We start from the raw sequence: 15067 nt of genomic DNA on the forward strand, positions 1-15067 counted from the left end.
AACATCTGGATCAATTTTAAACCCATTAACAGAACTCAGTGAGCTAAAGTTTACTGAGGACAGTGATGTATTATAATAAGCCAGAACACCCAAAATGAAGATTGGCTTTTCTTTTTAATATTTTATGAATTACTAATCAGTCAATCCCATTAGCCAATAGGTGAGGCAAATGACCTTGTTTATTTTCTTACCAAATTAGCAGTTAGTCCTGATGGTCATGTGTTAATGTCATTTCTCAAAACTTAATTACCATCAAAGAGATTTCAAAATTGCTTTTCAGCAGAATATTACATCATTGCTAAAATTAAAAGAATGTTCTTAAAATGTCTTTCTCTCTTAAACTGTAAAAGAGATTCTCTCCAATATTGAATATGAGAGAAAATGAGCTACACACAGGAAAAAAATTGTGAGTATAATGAGAAATTTTTTAAGTCACAGGTACAAATGGGTATAAGACCATACTTTTTTGTCTTACAGGTTATATTAAAGGAAAAAGTAAAAGAATTGAATTTACATGAGGTAAGTTGCCTGTACATATTTTAACTTATTTCCTGAGCCATTTTCTAATAAAGGTGTGTGCTCTGGTATGTTTAAACATTTTTATTTTCAGATGTCAAAAAAATTAGGCTTATTTTGATCAGCTTAATAGTATATTTGAAGGTGAAGAATCAATTGTGTGATGCCTTTAAGAAAATAACATAACTCATGTTTTTAATAGGGATTGTGCTAGTGTAAGATTTTATAGCAGCCGGGACGTTGGTTGCTGACCATGGTAATATGAATAGGAGATAAATATAAATTTCTTTTTCTACTCAAGATGAATTTGCACCAGTTTCCCCTTTGAAAATGTTCCCAGTATTCTCATCCATAACACGAACAATGTAGTGATAACTTCATGGTGCTGGTATAGGTGAGGGAGTGACGCAGAGGAATGAAAAAGGAAAGGACACACAGGTAGAGCTATGAATCCCTGGGATTGTCTTGTTTTTAGATTGTGTGGTTAGTTCATAGGTGTTTGTAATGTTATTCTTTGCAACTTAAATACAAAAATGTGTGTGTGAACATTTATCCTTAATTTTAACCATCCTTTCTTGTATGTCCTTTCTGAGTTTTTGATTTGGTCTTTAAAACAAAGATTTGGAAAGCAGCACATTATAATATCTGTTTTATTTAGCCTAAGTATGGTAAAGCTACATTGACAGTCTCTTCAGAGAGTTAATTTATGAAATTATTTGAACAATATTAAAATAATTTATATTACTGTTAAACCCTTCTTCTGCTGTTTTGCTCTTTACATTTTCCACATATTTTTTCATTAACAACTTGATGTATTTCTGTTTAATGGTACTGTAGACCTAACCTTGGATTAAGCTATGTAAACAAGCACTGATTGTGATTTTTAACTTTTTCCAAAAGTCAACTTTAGCCCATGGCCAAAATTAACATGACACAGTAGAAGATGACCCATTTTCTATTAGATGTCTTTTTGATGACCATAAATGAAAAGATTAAATTCTGACATGCATTAACAATGCTGAATAATCAGGTTCTCCAAGAACAGAAGTCTTCCTTATTGGATTGACCCCCATTAGTTTAGAATCGTCATCCTGAATAAGTGCATTTGTGTTGCATCATTATATATCATAATTAGTATCCCAGTTGCACCCACCAATTTCAGTTTTGTTGAGTCTGGCCAAGCTACTGCCCCTCCCAACCCCCAACTGACTTGAAGCTGTAGCAAAGAAAACCGAGCCTTGCTCTACAGCTCGTTTCTAGAGGCCATAATGCATTTGCCTCACTTTCTTGGTGATGAAACTGTTTTGTCAGACTTGTTCTTTTTGCATTCCTGTAGCTTAACCATACACTGTTAAGTAGTTTGTTCCTATGTAAGCACATGAATGTTAATATGGATACTTTTATCAGTGAATAATTGTAACTGAAAAATCAGAAACAGCTAAGTGTCTGTCAAGAGTGGAACAAAGAAAACATGATAGTGATTCATACAATGAAACACTATACAGCAGGCAAAATTAAGGAATGAGCTCATCTATAAATACATCAACTTGGATAGATCTCAAATGGGATCTTGAAAAAAGGAAGTTAAAGGCTGATGAATATATCACATATGTAAACTAAAATACACACCACATTGTTTATGGGTATATATGCATATGCAAAGTGTTGTACTAGGTCTTAGAAAGATACATAGTGATCACACTGAGAAGGAGAGAAGACAAAAGACTGGGAAAAATTGGTCAAAAGGGACATTCATTTTATATATAATGTTCTTTTAAAGAAGGAAAATAAGTTAATCACTTTTTTTAAATGTAATTTTATTGAGATTGTTCACATACCATACATACAACTACCCAAAGATCCAAAGTGTACAATCAATTGTCCATGGTACCATCATATAGCTGTGCCTCCATCACCAGTTTTTAGAACATTTTCAGTATCCCAGAAAAGAAATAAAGACAAAAAAAGAAAACTCAAATCCTCCCATACCCCTAACCACTTCCCCCTCCATTATTGACTCATAATATTGGTATAGTACATTTGTTACTGTTGATGAAAGAATGTTAAAATACTACTACCTGTAGTACATAGTTTGCAATAGGTATATTTTTTCCCTATATATCCTTCTATTATTAACTTCTGGTTATGTCATACATTTGTTCTACTTCATGAAAGAGATTTCTCATATTTGTACAATTAATCATGGAGATTGTCCACCGTAAGATTCACTGTTTTATACATTCCCATCTTTTAACCTCCAACTTTCCTTCTGGTGACATACATGACTCTGAGCTTCCCTTTCCACACGTTCACACATCATTCAGCACTGTTAGTTATTCTCACAATAACATGCTACCATCACCTCTGTCCACTTCCAAACACTTAAGTTCAACCTAGTTGAATATTCTGCTCTGCTCATAAGCAACCGCTCCCCATTCTTAGCCTTGTTCTATATCCTTATAACTTACATTTCATGTCTGTGAGTTTACATATTATAATTACTTCATATCAGTGAGACCCTGCAATATTTGTCCTTATGTGTCTGACTTATTTCACCCAATTTAGTGCCCTCATGGTTTCTTCATCAACCCTTTTTTTAAGATGTTTTTGTTCATCCACCATACATTCTGTCCTAAGTAAACAATCCATGGTTCCCTGTATAGTGAAGTATTTATGTATTCACCACCACCGCCACTATGTATATAAGGACATCTCCATTTCTTCCACAAAGGAGGAGGAAGAGTCAAAGAAGGTAGAGAGACAGAAGAAAAAGAAAGAAAAAAAATGACAGATAAAAAGCAACAAAAGGAAAGACAGAATTAGACTAAAGTAGAATAAAAGAGCCAGACAGAATCACCAAAGCCAAGAGTTTCATACCCCTCCCCTTATGTTGCCCTCTTACAGGCATTTAGCTTTGGTATATTGCCTTTGTTACGTTAAAGGAAGCATAATACAATGTTTCTATTAACTATAGTCTCTAGTTTACATTGATTGTATTTTTCCCCCAATACCACCCTATTTTTAACACCTTGCAAGGTTGACATTCATTTGTTCTCCCTCATGTAAAAACATATTTGTACATTTTATCACAATTGTTGAGCACTCTAGGTTTCACTGAGTTATACAGTCTCAGTCTTTATTGTTCTTCTTTCCTTCTGTTTTCCCACATGCTCCTAGCCTTCATCTTGCAACCATACTCAGAGTTATCTTTGTTCAATATACTTACATTGTTGTGCTATCGTCACCCAAAATTGTGTTCCAAACCTCTCACTCCTGTCTTTTCCTATCTGCCTGTAGTGCTCCCTTTAGTATTTCCTTTAGAGAAGGTATGTTGTTCACAAACTCTCTCATTGTCTGTTTGTCAGAGAATATTTTAAACTCTCCCTCATATTTGAAGGACATTTTTGCTGGATATCGGATTCTTGGTTGGTGGTTTTTCTCTTTCAGTATCTTAAGTATATCATACCACTTCCTTCTTGCCTCTATGGTTTCTACTGAGAAATCCACACATAGTCTTTTCAAGCTTCCTTTGTATGTGATGGATCGCTTTTCTCTTGCTGCTTTCAGTATTCTTTGTCTTTGATGCTTCATAATCTGATTATTAAGTGTCTTGTTGTAGATCTCTTCAGATCTGTTCTGTTTGGAGTATGCTGCACTTCTTGGATCTGTAATTTTATGTCTTTCTTAAGAGATGGGAAATTTTCATTGATTATTTCCTCTATTATTGCTTCTGCCCCTTTTCCCTTCTCTTCTTCTTCTGGGACACCCATGAACACATACATTCATGAGCTTCATGTTGTCATTCAATTCCCTGAAATGTTTCTCCTATTTTTCCATTCTTTTCCCTATATGTTCTTTTGTGTGTAGAATTTCGGGTGTCTTGTTCTCCAGTTCCTGAGTGTTTTCTTCTGCCTCTTGAGATCTGCTGTTGTATGTCTCCACTGTGGTTTTCATCTCTTGTGTTGTGCCTTTCATTTCCATAGATTCTGCCAGCTGTTTTTTCAAACTTTTGATTTCTGTCTTATGTCCACCCGGTGTTTTCTTTATATCCTTCATCTCTTTTGCCATATCTTCCCTGAACTCATTGATTTGGTTTTTTATTTGATTTAGCATATTTCTTTGAAAGTCTTTAATAAATTGTTTCATTAAAGTGAAACAGTATTTCAACTGTATCTTGATTGAGGTGTAAGTTTGTTCCTTTGGGCTGTATCTTCCTTTTTCTTAGTGTAGACTGTAGTTTTCCATTGTCTAGGCATCTGGTTTCCTTGGTTACCCCAATCAGATTTTCCCAGACCAGAATGGGGTTCAGATCTCAGAATGGGTTTATATTCAGTTTCAGGTCTCCCTGCAGTGTGCCTTAGAGATTGACCGTCTTTCCTTGAGGTTTCTATCTGCTGTGCTTTTCCTAACTTGCCCCAGCAGGTGGCACCTGTCGGCCCATCGCTCCCAACTGGTGTAAGGAGTTGTGGCCCCTTTAGTTCCTGTTTTGGCTGTTTTCCCCCAGGTTCTGGGGTTTGGTTCTGAAGGGAAGGTGGGTAGTAGAGCTGGGGCCCACCTCCTTCCTCTTAGGGAAGATACACCCCCTAGGGAGTTACCATTTGCTTTTAAATAGCTCCTTTGTCTCTCTGACTCTGCTATCTCCACCCCTGTCTGAATCAGAGAGCTGCAAACTGAAAATGGCTGAGGCTTTCTCCACTGAGCCGCTCAGGCTGAGAGAGAGAAAAAGGGACCGAAAGCCCCCTTTAAAAGCCAGTCCATGGCCTCCCAGTTTCACCCGTTGCCCAAAGGTAACAGCTGGTCTTCTGGGCTCCCCCTCCCAGGACAGAGGAGTCTTCTGGCTCTTTAAAGTCAGTCATCAGTAAAAGTCTCTATCTGCTTGTTAGGGGTTTGTAGCTTGTATTCAGCAGTCCACAATTGTTCATTAAAATCCCAGTTGGAGCTGGGCTGAGCTATATTAGCTTGCCCAGAGAGTGCTGCTTTCTACCACAGTGAGGTTTTGCAGCTCAGCCTGCTGTGGGGGGTGGGGGCTCCCGGCACGGTTCTGCAGTTTTTACTTACATATTTTATGCTGCTATCTCAGGCATTCCTCCCAAAGCAAGTTATTGTACAATGTGTGGACAGTCACAGTTGTCCCCCAGCAGTTATTCCAGGCTATTTACTAATTTTTCCTTGTTGTTTATTAGTTGTTCTAGGGGACCAATTAAGTTCCCCTCGTCTCTATGCCATCATCTTGCCTAATCAATTACTTTTAAAATAATTTAAAAGTTATTGAATAAATATTTCAGTCACTGAACTAGACCATGGAGACACCAAGAAAAAATATGATCTAGTTTCTGCTTTTAAGAAGTTAACAGTCTAGTAGGGAAGACTCTAACCCAGAAAGTCATGCTAGAGAGTGCAGAAAGGTGCTGTGTGTGTTAAGGGGTCCAGTCAGTATTGCCTGGCTTTCCCTTGACTTTTGCTCCTCTAAGGGAGCCTTCCTAGGACTTTGCTACCCCTCCTCCCCAAAATATTCAAAATTTCATTCATCTCTGCGGGTGTGACTGCATCTTTTTTTTTTTTTTTTTAATCTTTTCTTCCAGTCTAGGAGTCAAGCAACACATAAATAAGTAAAGCTAAGAAGGCGATGTTACATATTCAGAACACAAGAGTATGTTGTGCTTTTACAAAGAAGAACATCCTTTCTTAGGACTTATAGTTTTCCCTATCTTTTAATAGGTACAGAAAACCATATCTCTACTTCTAAGTGAAACAACAAAATAACAGTGCAAGTGAGATAAAAAAAATGATACCTGGTAGAGTGTTTGTGTCAAGAGAGACAGGAAAGTGCGGTGGCAAGCGCGACACAGTAGGCCATGTAGACCCTGTGTCGCCAAAGCTAACTGTTGCCATGAGGGAAGCTAGTTGTTGCAAGATCCTCTGGGTTCTTTCAAGTGAAGCCTGAAAGTCTCTTATTTGTGGCCTCTGCATTAGCCTGTGATTTATTTTCCATTTGCATTTAGTCTCCAATTTGTTCACCACAGTATCCCCAGCTCTGGTTATGGTGAGTACTTCTCCATTGTACTTCTTTTGCACTTTTGTCAGAAATCTAATAGCCATATTTGTGTAGGTCTATTTCTGGATTTTCTATTCTGTCCCATTCCATTGATTTGTGTGCCTATCCCTTCACTAGCTTGTTTACTTTATAGAAAGGCTTAAAATCAGGTAGTGCAATTCCTCCAACATTATTCTTCTTTTCTAAAATTGTTTTAGCTATTCTTATTTCTTTACCTTTTCATGTAAATTTTAGGATCTGCTTGTCTATATCTACAAAAAACTCCTTCTGGGGCTTCGATGGAATTGACTTCTTGACCATGTTAAGTCTAATATTCTATGACACTGTGTCTTCCCATTCATTTGAAACTGCTGTTTGGTGTATACACCTTTAGGATTGTTATTTCTTCTTGGTGGATTGACCCATTTATCAATTTTTAATATCCCTCTCATCCCTGGTAATTTTCTTTGCTCTGAAGTATACTTTGTCGAATAGTAATATAGCCACTTGAGCTTTCTTTTGATTAATGTTTGTAGAGTATGTCTTTTTCTATCCTTTTATTTTCAGCCTATCTATATCATTATATTTGAAGTAAGTTCTTGTAGACAGTGTATAATTGAGTCTTTTTTTAATCCACTCTGCCAGTCTTGGTCTTTTAATTGATGTGGTTGGATCATTTACATTTAACACACTTATTGATACATTTGGGGTTAGGTATATCATTTTTATTATCTGTTCCCTGCTTGTTCCCTCTCTTTTTTCATTCTATTTTCCTTTTCCTGCCTTCTTTTGTGTTATTTGAACATTTTTTAATATTTCATTTTCATTTATCATGATTTTGGCTTTATCTCTTTGTATAATTTTTTAGTGGTTGCTCTAGAGATTACAAAACATATGTTTAACTTAGAATCAATATTTTACCACTTTAGTTGGAATGTAGAAAATTTACCACCATATGGGTCTCCTTACCTTCCCTCCTTTATTTAATAGCTGTCTTGTACTACATGCATATACACCGGAAATCCCATAAGACAATGTCTGTCTTTTTTTCATCTTTTGATAGACATAGACGTAGAGAACCATATCCCTATGAGAAATAATAGAACAGTGCAATTGCGATAATAATAAATGTTATATACTTTTTTGCTTTTAACCATCAGACATGTTTTAAAGACCTCAAGAGGAAAAGTCTGTTGAATGTATCCAGATATTTACTATTTCTATTGTCCTTCATTCCTGATGTTCCAAGTTTCCACTGATATTTTCTTTCCATCTGATGAACTTCCTTTAGCAATTCTTTTATAGCAAGTTTGCTGGCTGAATTCTATTAATTTATCTTCATCTGAGAATGTTATTTCACCCTTATTCCTGAAGAATGTTTTTGCTGAAGATAGAACTCCGTTTGACATTTGTTTTCTTTCAGCATTTTAAAAATGTTTTGCCACTTGCTTCTGGTCTCCATGGTCTCTAGTGAGAAACTCACAGTCATTTGAATCATTGATTACCCTATGCATTGTTTTTCTCTGATTGCTTTCAGGAGTTGTTCTTTGTCTTAATTTTGATTATGTTATGTCTGAGTATGATTTTATCCTGTTTGAGATTTGCTCAGCTACATGAAACTGATCTTCCACATCTCATTAGAAATGTTTTAAAGTTTTCTCATCACTAATGTTTCAATTCCATTCAGTACTGTTATCTTTCCAGAATTGATCAGGGAAGGCAATGGTCCATGCCATAGAAAAGAAGGAAGGCCAGTGCATCTATTGACATCTGAGAGTCCATCTGGAAACTAGCGTGTGGTCTAATTGTAATGTTACCAGAAGCCAGAGTTGCTTCCCTGCTGGAGTCAGCCTTATCCTCTTTGTCTTTGTACATTCCTGAACATTCCTAGATTGTCTCTTCTTTCTCCCCTTTCCCCTCCTCCCCAGATGTTTCTGCTTTGAGCTTTTATGTTGGAGACTGATGAAGAGAAGGGACGAGAAGGGGGAAGTGCCTAGGCTAGGGCTGGGGATACATCCAGGGAGTCAGGAAAAGCAGTCCTGCAGTGGCAGTGTGCCAGAAAGGGCATGGGGAAGTACTAGTAAAGTACCAAAGTTGTTTGCAAATCACTCTGGCAACTGGGTTGGTTTGTTTGCCATACCACCACTAAGACCAGACTGTGTAGATCTCACTCAGTTCAGTTTATTCCAACAGTTGAAGTAGATTGGCATGTCACCTAGGCAGATAGGCAGCCTCAGCTCTGCTGCCCCACCTGCTGTGACCATATGGGCCAATCAGAATATGCCTAGCCTTGCAGATCCTTGAGCTTGTATCCATAGTATAGTGGGTTCAGCCAGCCAGCTTCCGAATTTGAACAAGTTGAGTTCCATACCATCTTCCATCAGGGTGGAATTGCCCATATGTACAGATAAGAAAGGAGAACCTGCTCCTCTCTGCGTCTCAGCAGCACCTGGGATTTTAGTTACACAGTGATCAGGAAGAGCCATCTATGGTCAGGTTTCCGGGATCAGGCAGGGAGTGCTGAGGAGTTGTGTGGCAGAGGTACTGTGACTCTGCTCTGTCCTGCTTTCTACAGGAAGAGACTGCAGAGAGGTAACCCACTGGAGTCTCCCACCTGTGTGGATGTGGAGTTAAAGACATCTTTTCCCTATTCTCACCTCCCCACAGGCTTATCCCCGCCCCCCTCCTTGGCTCCATGAGAAGGTGGCCCTGAGCCTGGCTCTGTGGTTGTGCATGCCAAATCCCTGTCCGATGTAGGAGGAGATTTAAGTTCACTCGGTCTTACTAGGATTATTGATCAGTCTTATAATCACATTCCTGAATTTTATTTTTAAATCTGAATATCAGAATATTTGGAACCCAGCAGAGATTTGTCACAGGTTTAAATTGTTAAAATATAAAGAGGAAAAAAAGCCAAAACGGGTATAGGGAGCCAGCAGTGTGCAGGACCCTGGAGATTGGGTGGGCAGAGTGTAATCCCTCCCTTCCCTTGAGGAGCACCAGCCCCATGGGAGAGAAGGTCCGTCCCACACAGGTCAGTGAGGCAAGTGCAGCAATGGGCCAGAGCACAAGGGAGGGCCTTGGGGCCATGGAAGGGGCTGCCCACTGCACTTAAGTTTGAAACAAGAAAGCTGGATCCACCTGTATTAGCTTGACCATCTTTAAGTTGCTTTAATAGTTCTCCAAAATTTCAGTTTTAAATGATATCTCAGAACCAGAAATGCTCCCTTTGCAGAAGATATGATGTCATCATAACCATTCCAAGGAGAGGTATGAATTCCCACCACCACCACCATAGAATGATTACTCTTATAAAAGAAAATCATTTTGAATAATGAGATGGACATCTGTGATTAAAATTTCAGATGGGGAATTTGTTCATGTGATCCACCCAGCTCTTTACTAGAGATTCATTTTGATGACATGATTGTCTTTTCTAATTCCTTGTCAAGCTTGTGTTTATAGGAACTATTAAGCTTTTTTTTTTTTTCTTACTCTGAAATAGGTAGCCAGGTTACCTGAGTAAATAGTTTGAGATCATTTTCATTGTGTGACAGAACGTGTGTTTGTGTATGTGTGTATAAAGAGATTTATTATAAAGAACTGAGTCACGTGACTGTGGGGGCTGGCAAGTCCAAATTCCATATGGCAGGTTGGAGGCTGGAAATTCCAGAAGGACTGATATTGAAGTCTTTAATCTGACTCTTTATGGAAGGCCAGGGAGGAGTGGAGGGTGTTGTGCCCAAACAGAATTCCTTCTCATTGTTTTTTTTTATTTTTTAAGCAGTTTTTATTTAGATAAATCCACATACCATATAGTCCAGCTAAAGTATACAATCCCTGTCTTCTAGTATATTCACAGAGTTGTGCCTTCATCACCACAATCAATTCTAGATTTTCACCCTGAAAAAGGTTCACTGTGTTATACACTTCCATGTTTCATCTTCCAGCTTTCCTTCTAGTGACATTCCTTTCCCTTTTAACCACAATTGCACCCACATAGCATCGCTGTTAGTTATACTCACTTAATTCCCATCATATCCATCCATTTCCAAACATTTGTATTCAACTTTGTTACATATTCTGCACAAATTAAGCATCAGCTCCCCATTCTCTGCCCTCATTCTATTTTTCTGGTGACATATATGTTCTAGATCTTAACACCATGAGTTTGCTAGTTATATTTAGCTCATATTAGTAAGGTCATACAGTATTCGTCCGGGTATCTAGGACTCAAGATGGGCAATTAATGGGTCTTTTAGATCAGCAGGTACCTGGAAAGGACTTTGTAAGCAGCTAGTACTCAATATAGCCATCAACGGATAGTGTGATTTATTTTTATGCCAATACTATGCTGTTTTTATCACTGTAGCTTTGTAATATGCTTTAAAGTCAGGAAGTGAGTGTCCTCCAACTTCGTTCCTCTTTTTCAAAATGTTTTTGGCTATTTGGGACCCCTTACTGTCCAAATAAATTTGGTAACTGGCTTTTCCAATTCTGCAAAGTAGGCTGTTGGAATTTTGATTAGCATTGCATTGGATCCATAAATCTTTGGGTATAGAATTGACATCTTAACAATAGTCTTCCAATCAATGAGTACAGAATGTCCCTCCATTTACTTAGGTCTTCTTTTATTTCTGTTAGCAATGCTTTGTAGTTTTTTGAATGGAGGTCCTTTACATCCTGGGTTAAGTATATTCCTAGGTATTTGATTCTTTTAGTTGCTATTGTAAATGAATTTTTTTTTCTGGATTTCCTCCTCAGATTGCTCCTTGCAAATCTATAGAAACACTACTGTTTTATGTATTAATCTTGTATCCTGCCACATTGCTGGACTCATTTATTAGGTCTAGTAGCTTTGTTGTAGATTTATCAGGATTTTCTAGGTACAGGATCATATCATCTGCAGATAGGGAAAATTTTACTTCTTCCTTCCAATTTTGATGCCTTTTCTTTTTTTTTGTCTTGATTGCACTAGCTAGAACTTCGAGTACAATGTTGAATAACAATGGTGACAGTGGGCATCCTTACCTTGTTCCCAATTTTAGTAGGAAAGCTTTTAGTCTTTTGCTATTGAGTATGATGTTTGCTGTGGAGTTTTCATACTTGCTCTTTATTATGTTGAGAAAGTTTCCTTCTGTTCCTATCTTTTGAAGTGTTTTTTTATCAAAAAGGAATTCTAGATTTTCTCAAATGCCATTTCTGGGTCAATCAAGATGATCCTGTGGTTCTTTTTCGATTTGTTAATGTGGTGTATTACATTGATTGATTTCTTGTGTTGAACCATCCTTGCATTCCTGGGATATACCCCACTTCATCATGGTGTATAATTCTTTAATGTGCCAGTGGTTTCAATTTGCAAGTATTTTGTTGAGGATTTTTGCTTCTATATTCATTAGCGATTGGTCTGTGATTTTCCTTTCTTGTAGTATATTTATCTGGTTTGGGTATTAAGGTGATGTTGACTTCATAGAATGAGTCCTCTTCAGTTTTCTGGAAGAGTTTGAGCAGGATTGGCATTAATCCTTCCCAGAATGATTGTTAGAATTCCACCTGTGAAGCCATGCAGTCCTGGGCTTTTCTTTGTTGGAAGGTTTTTGATGACTATTTCAGTCTCTTTACTTGTGATTGGTTTGTTGAGGTCTTCTGTTCCTTCTGGAGTCAGTGTGTGTTGTTCATATGTTTCTAGAAAATTATCCTTTTCATCTAAGTTGCCTAGTTTCTTGGCATACAATCTTCGTAGTATCCTCTTATAATCTCTGTTACTTCTGTGGTAATGTAGTAATGTCTCCAGTCTTATTTCTGATTTTATTTATTTGCATCTTCTCTCTTTTGTCCTTGGTCTAGCTAAGGGCTTCCCAATTTTGTTGATATTCTCAGAGAACCAACTTTTGGTTTTGTTGATTCTATTATTTTTTTGTTCTCAATTTCATTTACTTCTCTAATCTTTGTTACTTCTTTCTTTCTGCCTGCTTTGGGATTAGTTTGCTGTTCTTTTTCAAGTTTTTCCAGGTGTATAGTTGGTGTTTGATTTTAGCTCTTTCTTCCTTCTTATTATAGGCATTTAGGGCTGCAAAATTTTTCTCAATGCTGCTTTCACTCCATCCATAAGATTTTTATGTTGTGTTCTTGTTTTTATTCGTCTCAAGATATTTAGTGACTTCTCTTATAATTTCTTCTTTGACCCACTGATTGTTGACAGTGTCTTAAAAACCAAAATTGTACATTTTCCAATCCTCTGCCTGTTTTTGACTCCCAGCTTCATTTCATTATGATCAGAAAAAGTGCTTTGTATGATTTCAGTCTTTTAATTTATTAAATTAAAAGCTGGAAAAGAACTGTTGTGTGACCAACATGTGGTCTATCCTGGAGAATGATCCGTGGGCACTTGAGAAGAATGTATATCCAGATGTTTTGGGGTACATTGTTCTGTATATGTCTGTTAGATCTAATTCATGTATCACATTGCTCAGGTTCTCTATTTCCTTATTGATCTTCTGTCTAAATGTTCTATCTATTGATGTGAGTGTTGTGTTGAAGTCTCCAACTATAGAGGCAGGCAGTCTAGGACAAAGGCCTACCAGCGTCAGATATCTGGGAGAGGGCAGTCTGCCTCCTGGGAAACAGAGGGGACAATCAAACTCCTGTAAACAGGGAAACTCCAAAACTACTAACAAGCAAAAGCCCAGGACAAGACAGAAGCCCAGAAAGACAGGGAAAACCCTGTACGGTGCATTTACCTTAGGCAGACCTTCCTTATAAGAGGGCTAAAGCTCAAGAAAATTTCTTTCTATGAGCAGCTGGTTACAAAACCAAGAAACAGACATTCCAGGGAGTAAGTCCCAGAGTTAACATTTTAAAATACTAAAATGTACAGTGTGCAACAAGAGAGTACAAGAAACAGGAAATGATGGCCCATCCAAAGGAAGAGGATAAAAATTCAGAAAACACCAGTGAAGAAAATGAGAATGCTGACATACCAAACAAAACCTTTAAAAAAATGATCTTAAAAATGCTCAAGGAGATAAAGGAAGGTACAGAGGAAAGAACTAAAGGATATCAGGAAAACAATGAATGAACAATGTAAGTGTCCACGTAAAGAGAGAGAATTTTTAAAAGGAACCAAACACAACTACTGGAGTTGAAGACCACAATAACTGAAATGAAAAATGCCCAGAAGTGTTTCAAGAGCAGATTAGAGCTGGCAGAAGAAAGAATCAGTGAACTTGAAGACAAGACACTTGAAATGAGTCTGGACAAGTTGTAGAAAGAAAAAGAAAAATTATAAGTGAAAATAGCCTAATACAGCTATGGGACAACATCAAGTGCACCAGTATACACACTATGGAAGTCCTGGAAGGAGAAGAAAGAGAGAAAGGAGCAGAAGGAAAACTTCCCAAACTTAGCAAAAAATATGAATATGTATATCCAAGAAGCTCAGAGAACAACAAACAGGATAAACATGAAGAAAAATACACCCTGTCATATATTGGTTACACTGTCAAATGCAGAGGACAAGGAAAGAATTCTGAAAGCTGCAAGAGAAAAGCAACATGTTATGTACAAGGGAGTCCCAATTAGATCAAGTGCTGATTTCTTATCAGAAACCATGGAGGCAAGAAGGTGATGGACTGAAATACTTCAAATACTGATGAAAAACAACTGCTAGTCAAGAATTTATATCTGATAAGTCTCTTTCAAATATGAGGGAGAGAATAAGACATTCTCAGATAAACAAGAGCTGAGGGAGTTCATCACCACTAGACCTGCCCTACAAGCAATGCTAAAGGAAGTTCTTCAGACTGAAAGGAAAGGACACTAGATGGTGGTTCAAAGCATCATAAAGAAATAAAGTGCTACGATAAAGGTAACCATTTGGGCAATTATAAACTGTTAGTATTTGTACCAGTTTGTATATATTATGTCCCCCAGAAAAAGCTATGTTCTTTGATGCAATCTTGTGGGGGCAGACATATTAGTGGGGATTAACTTGGAACCTTTGGATTTGGTTGTTTGAATGGAAATGCGCCCCACCCAACTGTGGGTGATGACTGATCGGATAATTTCCATGGAGGTGTTACCCCACCCATTGAGGGTGGGTCTAAATTAAATCACTGGAGCCATATAAATGAGCTGACAAACAGAAGGAACTCAGTGCAGCTGAGAGTGACATTTTGAAGAGGAGCTACAGCCAAGGGGGACACTGAAGAATGCACAGAAGATGAGAGAGTGGCTGCAAATGAGAGACAGTTTGAAGATGGCCTTTGAAAGCAGACTTTTGCTTCGGAGAAGCTAAGAGAGGACAAACGCCCCAAGAGCAACTAAGAGTGACATTTTTGAGGAGCTGAAGCCTAGAGAGGAATGTCCTGGGAGAAAGCCATTTTGAAACCAGAACTTGGAGTAGATGCTGGCCACGTGCCTTCCCAGCTAACAGAGGTTTTCTGGATGCCATTGGCCATCCTCCAGTGAAGGTACCCAATTGCTGATGTGTTACCTTGGACACTTTATGGCCTTAAG

The 15067-nt window shown here is 37.8% G+C and overlaps 1 protein-coding gene across 2 annotated transcripts in view; it reads left to right on the forward strand.

Annotated features, from left to right (window-relative positions):
* Positions 1–15067, forward strand: part of RNF24 (ring finger protein 24) — a 71422-nt gene that overhangs the window by 41644 nt on the left and 14711 nt on the right. For both annotated transcript variants that reach the window (XM_037811922.1, XM_037811923.1), the window contains one exon: positions 478–519. In XM_037811922.1, the coding sequence (XP_037667850.1) occupies positions 478–519 (42 nt within the window). The remainder of the gene's footprint in view (positions 1–477; positions 520–15067) is intronic.

Source organism: Choloepus didactylus, chromosome 19, assembly GCF_015220235.1.
Source record: "Choloepus didactylus isolate mChoDid1 chromosome 19, mChoDid1.pri, whole genome shotgun sequence".
Lineage (NCBI taxonomy): Eukaryota > Metazoa > Chordata > Mammalia > Pilosa > Megalonychidae > Choloepus > Choloepus didactylus.